The sequence below is a fragment of the Setaria viridis genome, chromosome 7 (genome assembly GCF_005286985.2).
Source record: "Setaria viridis chromosome 7, Setaria_viridis_v4.0, whole genome shotgun sequence".
NCBI lineage: Eukaryota > Viridiplantae > Streptophyta > Magnoliopsida > Poales > Poaceae > Setaria > Setaria viridis.
This window is the reverse complement of record NC_048269.2, coordinates 4,297,844-4,309,071: the sequence shown is the minus strand read 5'-3', so window position 1 is coordinate 4,309,071 and position 11,228 is coordinate 4,297,844. Positions and strand designations below refer to the sequence as shown.

At 49.6% G+C, this 11,228-nt stretch overlaps 1 protein-coding gene and 1 long non-coding RNA gene across 2 annotated transcripts; both read left to right on the top strand.

Annotated features, from left to right (window-relative positions):
* The first annotated feature begins 608 nt into the window (after positions 1–608).
* Positions 609–1,347, top strand: LOC117865374 (auxin-induced protein 15A). The gene has a single exon (XM_034749561.2). It carries the CDS (start codon positions 763–765, stop codon positions 1,150–1,152), a length of 390 nt encoding a protein of 129 aa, XP_034605452.1. The 5' UTR covers positions 609–762; the 3' UTR covers positions 1,153–1,347.
* Positions 1,348–2,104: 757 nt separating this feature from the next.
* Positions 2,105–4,320, top strand: LOC117865623 (uncharacterized). The gene is made up of 2 exons (XR_004642586.1): positions 2,105–3,718; positions 3,819–4,320. It is a non-coding gene; the product is annotated as an uncharacterized lncRNA (long non-coding RNA).
* The last annotated feature ends 6,908 nt before the right edge of the window (positions 4,321–11,228 follow it).

Genomic DNA, 11,228 nt, shown 5'->3' with positions numbered 1-11,228 from the left:
TCCCCCCTCCTAAACTCAGGACTTGCACATAAGGGAGTGCTATTGGGGGAAATATAATTGGTTCCCCCTAGATGGGTCTAAACAACCTTCTATATGGCCCATGGAAAGGTTCAGCCCAAAGATCTAGATGCAATTTTATTCCCCACCAAGAGTGTGAGAGAAAACAACCTCTACCTTCTCTCCCTCTATATAAGGTTCTTATGGGTGCTAGGGCAAAGGGATACTCTTCTTCTGCTCTATCGGTCTCTTACAAACCCTAAGCCTACTAGAGCGTCCAAAGCCTCTCGGAGGTCCCCTTTTGTTCGGTTGAATTCCTAATTCACTAACAGACCTACAATTTGAAACGGAGAGAGTAACTAACAAGCATTTAATCAGGAATAGAAAAAAAAAAACAGGCCACTCAAGCTGCAGAAGCAATGGAATAATGGAAGCACACAGCTCTAGCTAGTTGTACAAGACGTACAGCTAGTTGACTCATTCCTCACCAAAAGAAAATACAATAATAGAACCAATCATTGCAGTCCACATAGCTCCAACTTTCCAGCCCCAGAAGAAGAAAAAAATTCTCACTTTCTATACAAGGCTACAGCTATGCAAACTGGTTCCAAACAACAATATAAGAGAGCCCCAGTGCTCACATGCTTTGAACCATCCTCTCCTCACACCTTCTTGCTGCAGTCTTGGTCGTGCACTAGCCACGCCAAGAACACTTCTTCTACCATCGATCACCAAGAACACTTATTCCAGATATCATCTCCAATCATGATGAGCATGGGATACTTCCGGCCGCCGAGGCGGCTGTACGGGAGGAAGCTCTACTCGGAGAGGGAGCTCAACGGCGAGAGCCTGCACGCCGCCCTGCTCATGGACGCCGCGGTGGGCGAGGTGCCCAAGGGTTACTTCGCCGTGTACGTCGGCGCGGAGGCGAGGCGGTTCGTTGTGCCGACGAGCTACCTCCGCCGGCCGGCGTTCCGGGAGCTGATGGAGCGGGCGGCGGAGGAGTTCGGCTTCAGCCAGGCCGGCGGGATCCGAATCCCCTGCCGGGAGGAAGATTTCCGGGCCACGGTCGCCGCGCTCGAGGTCCGGCGCCGGTGGCGGCCGCCGAGTACGACGAGCGGCGGCAAGATGAACGCGATGGTCAAGGCTCGGTAGATCGTTGGGTCTTGTAGCTTGCTCGTCTCTCTGCACATGCGGATTTCACATGTAGGAGAACATTTCTTTGGTTCTTTGATATTGTTGAGCAGAGCAGTACTGCAGTAGGTAGCTGTTACGAGATGATTAATGTGCTCTTTTGTATGGAATCTGAAATTAGCATGATATGAGAGAAGAAAACAGAATTTTGGAATCCTTGATCCTTGTTCGCTCCTGTGATCATAGTCACGACTGACGACAACACTTGGTTCCCTGCTGTGTGCTAACTTTTGCAAAAGCTGGAACCCTGTTTCCATTTCTTGAAAAGGTTAGCTCCTGCTACCAGAGTCACTCAGAAGCAAGCAGTGAGCAGCCGGCTTACTCTACTGAATATCTGAAGCTAACGTCCCTTGGACCCTAAACCTCACCAACCATAATACTGATTGAAATTACAAAACATTTTTCTGTCAACTGAAGAATATCAATTCCGTAAAGAGTAACAGTGAAGCATAAAGACATAAATCCGATAATCACTACCAGAATTTTTACAAATACACCAACAATCTAGACGATTGCATTATCTAAGGGCTCGTTTAGTAGGGCTGCGGCTGTGACTGAAACGGTTGCGGCTGTGGCTCCTCTGATAAAGCAACTTCTCTGTTGAAGCTGAAGTTTTTTGGAGACTGTTTGGCAAAATAGCTTTTCCTGTATTTTATGGATGTGGGAGGTTAAATGTCCAATATGCCCATAGCTATTTAATTATAAGTTTTATATTTTCCATCCATTTATAACGTGATTTCATATAAAAAAATCAATAAATTTATACGTTAACCAAACTTCCCTTTCATTTTATTTTTATCACAATTTTCTTTTTTTCCTTCCGGGCCGTTCCTTTTCCTTTCTATAGTTTCTATCCACCGCTCTTCCCATCTGTCTCCTTCCATCCTTTGTGGCTCCCGTCCTTATCCGCAGACCCAGGCCAGCACGCTTCTTCCTCGCCGTTACGCTCCTCCAGCGCCGCATGAAGCTGAAGCCCCCACCGGCCACCGCGTTGTCCTACTGCTTCGCTCCGGCCGTGTAGCGCGAGGCCCCACCGCTCCTCTGCTGCTTCACTCCAAGCCTGCCGCGCGAGGCCCTCGCTGCCCTGCTCCATCGCCATCGTGTGCTGCTTCTCCACCGCCCTTCGCTATTGCAGGTGCGCCTCCCCCTTCCTCAACGTTGTAGGGGCGCCGCTGCCTTCCCCGGCGCGCGCCATCGACGAGCAAGGTCTGGGTTGGGGCATTTTTGCCCAGTACGACAGGAGATTGGGGTGAAGCCGCGGAAAGCCACATTTTTCGGCTTCGCCCGTCCAGTGTAAGCTGTTTCGTAATTTTTATCTGGCTTCGTTGGTGAAGCCATTTTGAGCGTACCCCTTTGGCAGGGCTTCACCGGAAGCCGATGGTGAAGCCGGTGAAAAAGCCCTGCCAAAGAGGGCCTCAGTATGGTCATCGCGCAGTTCAATAATAGAACCATCTTACAAGTACACTAAAACTTAGAAAGAGAAGACAATACCTAGAGAGTTCAGAACATTGCAATTGATATCAAGGATGCTCTGTACAACGTTAAGTGTTGTTTAGCTTAGTCTCGCTGGCCTATGTTCCTGGGTAAAGACCAAAATAGGCGTGTCCAGAAGAAAGAAATTGGCTAGCCACCTAATCCTAGTGTCCGCCGTACTCCATGAGATGCTTCCGTACCCCCCTATCCTACAGAAAATACAATATTCTTTCGTACCATTTCATCTGTTCTGCCACTCTGTCGCTAGTGTTGCTGGCTCACGAGGTCGATAAATTTTATGTTTTTTTATACTCTTTGTTAAGAGGTTCCTCGATGTGATCTTGTTGCGTGTGGGTCCCTTCTTGCATTATGTGAACAACTAACTGACAGTTGTTGATCGAAACAGGCTGCAGAAACAGCAGAATTCATGGAAGAACTGCTAGCTGTCTGTGCTGCTGTTTGACTAATTTTCATCTAAAAAAATGTTGAACACTTTCGACGAAGCTTCTCTGGTTACATACAAGCTAGCTCCAAACAGAAAGAGTCAATTGTACCACCGGTCCTCGAACTTGACTCGGTGTGCCATTTAGATTACCAAACTTCCAAAATGCACATCTAGATCCTCAAACTTGTTAATCGTATCATATAATGTACAAATCACCATTAATTAAGTTAAATCCCCTACATGTCTGCTGATGTGCAACTGACATGCACCTCTCTTCATCTTTTTTTGCTCCGGCCGGCTGAGCCCATCCCCATCAAGCCGAGTGCCGCCGTCGCTGTCTGCGTGTGGGTACGCAGCCACATCCCCGTGTCCGCCCCAACCGAGCCAGTCGCGTCCTGCCACCCCTGCCTGAGCCGATCGCGCCCCACTGCCCCTCCTGCGGCCTTTGCACTGAGTGCTGTGCCGCCAGCCATGGAGCACATAGCAAGATGCAGGTCTGGCGAGGATGGTGGATGTCGTTGGTCACCGCTTACCGGTCAGCAGACGGTGGATGCCGTTGGTCACCGCTTACCGGTCAGCACCATCTTTTGTTGGGGAAAAGGACTTCTGGTGGCAACCCCTCCCCCCTGCCCTTTTTGAATACATTTCTAATCTCTCTTTGTCCGGAAGTCACTGGGTTATCACGAGGAGTGTATGTATGGTTTTTCAGGAACAAACGACGGAAGCAAAGTGGCAACATTGCGAGCTGGAGAGAGCGGAGGCGAAGTGGAGACTTCACGAGGCGAAGCAGGTAGGAGAAAAATGGCAATTCCCCGAGCTGGAGCGAGCAGGAGCAAAGTCGAGACTTCACAAGGCTACTTCATGAGCAAGGTAGCCAGAGACAGCTCGGGCTGAAGCGTGGGGCACGGAGTCAAAAGGCGGTGTCATCAAACTAGGCAACAACAATGCGTCTAGGGAAAGGGTGAAGTGGCTGGGCCATATCGGAGCTGTGAGCTGGCATGTCCTTAGCTGTAAAGTGATGAGTTGTAAAGGGTGTGGTTAAAGTGGCGTAATGTTACTATAATGCCCTCCAATATGCTTCACATAAAGTGAAAAAGAAGGGTGATGTATTGTAACGTGTAAAAATTATGGTCCTATAAAATGGGGCCATCGTGAATGGAAATGGACATGTTACGACGGAGGGGTAGATTTCTTAACCTCTCCCAAAGTCATTTTCTTAGTTCTTTGTCTTTCTTATACCTTGGTTTGGAAACTCCTTGGCCTCACTTCGGGGATGGTTTTTACCCCAACACTGTTTGCACCCACCGTGCTTCATTCCTTTAATCGTAATGGCACCAAACAAGAAAGCAAAAAACACCAATACACAAAATGTTGCCGATGACCCATCGACAGCAGCAGCGAACCATTTGGACATCGTGTCAAGTTCCAGGTGGGTCCAAAGACAAAGTGAAGATGAAGTTGAGGCTGAAGACATCACTGACTGCTAGTTTGAAGTTGACCTGACCGATGCTAGAGTGGAAGATGAAGACGTGGTGGCTCTCAAGTGAATTGAAGCAAGATTGTTGAAGAGATTCATAGATGCACAGTCCACGTCCAACATCCAAACAAGAGCGCAAGCCGAGGCCACCATAGCAAAGGCAAAGGCACCACAGCAAGGTGACCTAGAGGGAGAAAAACACAAATACCAAACTATGTTGAAAGAAGTAGTGAAAAAGAGAAAAGTGCTAGAATAGTTGCAGAGAGAAAATACAAGATATTGTAAGGCAAAGAATAGCACAGTTGCAACAACAAATGAAGATATTGCAGGCACAGATCAACTCTTTGCAAGCGCAGAATGATAACAACCCAATTCAAGTTGAAGAGGGTCAAGGTGATAGTGAAGACTACAGGGAAGATGATTCAAGTCCTGAGGCGTTGGCGGAACATACACCGCAGTGGTAGCAGAAGGGAAATGCATATCCTTACAAGCCAAAGCCAATTTGACCTTTAACAATTGATCTGGAATTAGCAGCCTGGTCTCCAAGATTTAGGATGCCAGCGTCGATACTAGAGTACGACGGGGAGTCAGACCCAAGGCACTTTGTCTTGAGAAACAATGCTGCAATTTCTTCGGGCGGTGGAAATGACTGCGCAAAAGCCAAAGCACTAGTGATGGCGCTCAAAGGCTCGGCTTAGCAATGGTATGCATCATCGCCTAAGGGGAGTATTTCTTCATGGGATCAACTTCAGGACAAGTTCTTCGACAATTTTCAAAGATTTCAACCTCAAGAGTACACTTCGGTACAAGAAAACACAGTGATTGATGCCCCTATTTGTAACAGCCTCGGGTAAAAATCCTTCGCGTCAATCTTAATCCGAGTCCCTTATCACCTGTCTCAGTTTACCAAGCCTAAGCGCTCAACCTCCAGATCTCCCGACCCCTTTCGATCCGACCCCTCGCCGTGTTTCCCCCAGTTCCGACCCCGCCGACCCCCAACCCACCTTCGGATCTTTCTAAGTCATCCCACAACGCCGCCCTTCAATTTGAGCCGTGGACCACCGAGACTGACCGGTGGGCCCATGAGATCTTTCTCCAAGATCTCCCGCGACCGGCGCACTCGAGTTGCATGCCCGCTTCAGAGTTCCCTAGCCGCGTGGCTCAACTCCTCCGACGCCCGCCGCTCCGCCTCGTCGCCGGCCACGACCGGATGGATTCTCACGCCCCCTTCCCCAATCGCGGCGGAAGCTCCTCTGTTACCCTTTCTGCAGCACCTCGCCGCCCGCGCCCATCATCACATTGCCAGATCCCGGCTGCAGAGCCCGATGCCGCCCGTCTTTTTCGTCACCTCTCCACAGTCGCGCAGCCCCGGCCCTCGCTACGCGACGATTCCTCCTCTGCCAACCCAGACCGCGGCCGCGACAGCTCCTTTTCCGCCTTGTCAGAAGCCCCGCCCCGACAATCTGTTGCTCCGCGCTCGCCCGCGCGACCGCAGCCGCCTGTCTTCTCACCTGTGCGCCCTCGTTTCTAGCGCCGTTTCCCCAGTCACTTCCATCAGATCCACCGCACGACGACGCCCACCTCCGCTAAATCTCAACCACCGGCAAACCCGCGCCTGCGCCGCCCTGACATCGGTGCCCAATGACCGCCGGTGTCATCCCCGAAGTCCTGCTCCACCGCCCTCGTCGCTCAATCGCCGCCCCGGCAGAGCACTCCATCGCTTCTTCCCCGGCCTTCGCACCGCTCCCCCTTCTCTCTTCCGCGCAGCTATAAAATGGGATGCCGGAGCCCCGCGGAGTTCCCCTTTGCCATCGATGCCCTCCCGCTTGCTCCCTGTTCATGCTCACAGCGCCACCGCCTAAGTTTGAGGAACTCTCCTCTCCGCTCAAACACCACCTTCCCCTAATCCTCCAGCCACTGTTTTCCGTGCTGCACAAGAGCTTGCTTGTGATCCACAAGAAGCACCGCCGCCGCCGGAGTACCACCGGACATCCTCACCGCGGTCCCAAGCCTTAGTCTTTCCGCCCAAGCCTGTTCCTTCTCGACCCCAAGCCTCATCTGTAAGACGAAGGTAAGCTACCGACCCTTTGTTTTGCCTCGTCCGACCCCTCCTATCCGCTCGACCCCGGTTCCGTCTCGCCCGACCCTTGTCTGTTCCGCCGACCTTTTTTTCCGCCTCGCCCGAGGGCTCGGCTGTATCTTTTCCTTGAACCGAGGGTGTATGTATAAAACTTGGGGACTTTTCAGAATTACGTCTGAGGACCCCTAGCACATCTATTCCTCTAGATTGAGGGTCAGATCATAAGTTCCTCCCCATCCGACCCTTATATCTTGATCACCATCAACTCAATCGAACCTCCCCACCCTCCTGTAACTTGCCGCAAGTTTCTGGGCTCAAACTGCAAGTGTTGCTGTTGAAATAACCGCCTAAATGCTAACCAATGCATTGCATTCGTGTAGAGCTGCGTCTCGCCGATGGTTTCTACGAGCTGCACCCGGCGCCAGAAGACGAAGGTGTAGCCGAGCTCCTGCCTCCAGAAGCCGAAGCCGCCCAAGCAGACGAGCAGTTTCCCTCCTCCTTGCTCGAAGGCAAGCCCCGGATGCATGAATTCCCTATGTTTTACCAAACTTGCGCATGCCTTCTTTAACATGCTTGTGCATTTACGTATAGGAGTTGTTTGGAACCATAGATGCATAACTTAGATCCCTTGATTTGATCACTAGCTGTTGGACCGAGTAGATGCTTTGCTTAATTAGGAAACGGTAAAAGCCGAGTGATTTCCTGTCACTCGCGAGTTGTAGGAGTTGGTTGTTTTCCCTTCTGTTACAACTATAAGGACGATGGACGGGGCAGGGTTTTGGGTAACTCTTTGGTGGTCGGTTGATCGCCCCGTCTGTCTATGAAACTTGCTAAGGCCCGACAGTGGTGGTGTTCGTGATCAAGTATTTGAAAGTACTAATCTCATACCTAGTATGGGATGGGGAAGCCTAGTACCTGATTGAACTAGGGCGTGGCTTATACCCCTGCTGTCCCTGGAACGAGGTTCCCATGGTGCATCATGTGGGTGCAAGTGCGGTCACAGTACGGTAGAGACCGGGACTGTGGAGCATTGCATGCCAAGGGAAGTTTGGACCTGACACGCGCCTGGGAATTGATGGGGACGGCCGACACAGGAAGCGATCCTTGTGGTGCGCGGATGTTGTGAGATTAGGTTCGCCATGCATGGTTAAGAAACCCGAATCGATTCGTCTGCCTCTCACAGTTTGAGACTGCTTGATCGCTATGTCACCCTGAGTAATAAAGGAATCTGATGATGACATGGTCTTGATGATGATGTATATACCTTGGTTGGTTCTATGTCTGTTTAGAGTAGATTGCAAACCTAGACCGGATAATGAACTTAGACCGGAACTAAAACTTGAAAGTAGGGATACACCTAGCGCTTTTGGCAAACAAACCCCCTCAGCCAAAAAGCCTTGCATGTCTAGAAGAGGTGGAGTAGCGTACTCCCTGTCGGCTAAGTCTTGTTGAGCTTAGTAGCTCAGCCTTGTTGTGGCTCTTCTTTTTCAGGTGAAGTTGCTGCCTCTGAGCCTCCCTCTGCTGGCACTTGGCCGCCCCAACTCCCTCCGGGTTGGACGGTTGAGTGGGATCCCTCCTCGGACGACGAGGAGAGGGATCACTGATGTCCCGGTTGGCCTCACCAGGGATGTCCGACCCCGACGAGTTAGCTTCCGCTAGTTGTTTTACCTTTTGTTGTTCTTCTTCTGAACCTGTAAACTCTGATGTTGTTTTATGGCCAAACTAAATGGTTAAATTGTTAACTCGGTGGACTTGTTGTATTCTCTGGAACCGCTCACCTTCGTGTGGGTTTGCTATTCGGTCCTGTTCAAGTGGTTAAATCGGATGAAATCCGACGGCACTTCGTGCTTACTTGGTTTAGGCATGAGTGTCGCGTATCATGCGGCTTAATCATGTTTAACCAAGCAAATCCGAAGTGGATCCGCCACACTATTGGAGGGCTAAGGTTGGGGCCCTGCGTAAAGTACATGGACAGACGAAGGCCTAAGTCCAAAAAGCAACTCTTTGACATAATGCAAGAGTATTGCAAGTCTAATACATGAAGACATAGGAGAATAGATGAATACAATGCATGAAAGATAAATGACAAACTGAAGCAAAATTGGCAGCCACAGCAGTCGAATAGCCAAACATTCCAAGCGTACCCAGCAAAGCCAAATTTTCAGCAGCGTGAAAATACTATCGACAATGTTTCTACGCAGCCCAACTTTCAAAATTCTTCATATTAGTTCTCTGGAATGAGAGGGGGCTAGGGGGGTCGTACGAACTCAAGAGGAGGTCACTTAGGAAGAGGCTCCAAAGTGAACAAAATACCGTACCGTTGGTTGCATGGGAAAAACAAAGGTCATTGGACAAATGAGTGTAGAGCAGCACTAGAGGCGAGAGAAAAAGAAGCCACAAAGCTAAGAGAGGCAGAAGAGCAGACGAAGATAGTGAACCACACTTCCTCCACCTTTCAGTCAGCTGCTTACAGTTCCGCACCAAATTGGCACTCATATCAACAACCAAATTACTTTTCACAAGGTTTTTATCCACCTCCACCACCTCCTCCACAGTACAGTCAAATGAGGTCGCCTATCCCAGTTCAGCATCAAAATTACAATATACTATAGCCACCTAAGATAGACCCACCCCAACAAATACCTTCGCAACACCACCCTATCAAGGAACAAGATCGTTCGGTCCATAGAGTAAAGGTGATCAATGTGATCAGAGGGGGATCCAACTTTCCAGTATTTGAAAGCAAGAGACAAAAGAAAGATCACATTCGCGAAGTCAGTGACATCTCTACCGGTCGAGCAATTAGATCGAAGTGGTCTCACATTACAATAATTTTTACAGAGGTAGACATGATATTAGACAAGTTCCCACACAAAGATCCTCTAGTGATCAGGTCCATCATGGGCAAAAATACAAAGCATTTATTGGGCAATGACATCGGGGGAATATTGGTAGACAATGGGAGTTCAACAGAAGTCATAACCTATGACTTATTCAGGAGGATGGGTTATGAAGATAGTCAAATGAAGACAGCAACGAAGCTGTTATATGGTTTTGAAAACAAAAGAGTGGAGGCCCATGGTACAATTGAGATGAATGTAAGTTTAGGTGAGGGTGCAATGATGTGAATAGAGATGGTCACCTTCGATGTGATTGACATCCCATACTCTTATTTGGCAATTTTTGACAGATGAGTTATCAACAAGTTTGATGCAGTACTCCACATGCCATTCTTATGCATGAAAATTCCAACACACAACGGAGTGCTCACTGTGTATGGAGATCAGGAGGATGCTATGGAAAGAGAGCACAATACTGGACAGATCAGAAACCAGTACATATGATAGAAGAGGAAGAAGGGGAGGTCAAGTTCAAAGAGCAAGATGGGAAATCAAAAGATGAAGAGAGAGTTCATCCCATTGAGCATACCAAAAGACTACAATTGTGCGAAGATGTTTTGGACAAGATAGTCATTATAGCAAGAGACTTGTCCGAAGAAGAAGAACAATTCTTAGTAACTTGCCTTAGAAATAACCAAGATGTGTTTTCATGGGGCAAAAAAAGATTTGCAATGTGTCCCGCAAAGTGTCATTGAACAGAAGCTAGAAACGCATCCAAAAATGCCACCACATAGACAGAAGTTGAGGGCGTTATCTCCGGAGAAAACTTTAGCAGCGCAAAGCGAAGTTCAAAAGCTATTAGATGCTGGAGTGATACACGAAGTGCATTATACTACCTAGCTCATCTTGCGCGTCTCCTATATGCAAGCATCGGGTCAGCCCCAGCGCTATAGCCTGAGATAAGTCATCCTCTTCGTGAGCAGTGGTCAACAGGGCTAGGTGCTTAAATGTAACAGGCTAACTACCTGGGGAAATTACACAACCTACAAGAGCAAGACATGTAAGAATTTACTTCAACAGCGAATTAAACTTCCAAGTTGTTCTATTATTAAATGATCTACACTATACTACATAATGTTTGTATTGTCCTTTTACAGCTCAAAAAATGACTCAACATGCCTCCTACCGCCTGGTTGACCTCTCTAGCTCGGGGCAGGAGGTGACTCGGCGTACTTCTGCGGCTCGTCCAGCTCCCAAACTCGAGGGCTGGGCGCCGCAGATGACTCGGCGTGCCTTCTGTTTCCCGGCTGACCTTTTTGGCTCGGGTCGGGAGGTGACTTGGCGTGCCTCTGTGGCTTAGCCAGCTCCCAGGCTCGGGGGCTGGGCGCCACAGATGACTCGGCGTGCCTCCCATCGCCCGACCGACCTCTTTGGCTTAGGGTGGGAGGTGACTCGACGAGCTTCCGTGACTCGTCCGGCTCCTAGGCTCGGGAGCTGGGCACTGCAATGCAGATGACTCGGTGTGCCTCCGTGGCTCCGCTAGTCCTCGCACTCACGCTTGGGGGCTGGGCGCCTATTTCAGGTCGGCGTGCCTTCACGGCTCCGCCAGCCCTCGCACTCACGCTCGGGGGCACTAGGCGCCTATCCTTGTGGTCGGGCACTAGGACCTGCTTCTGGGATCAATTTTTTCTTCCTTTTTGACCATTGGACTGATTATACTAA

Bases quoted from the DNA above. Each gene is read 5' to 3' on its own strand.
- LOC117865374 (XM_034749561.2), top strand. From the start codon at position 763: ATGATGAGCATGGGATACTTCCGGCCGCCGAGGCGGCTGTACGGGAGG.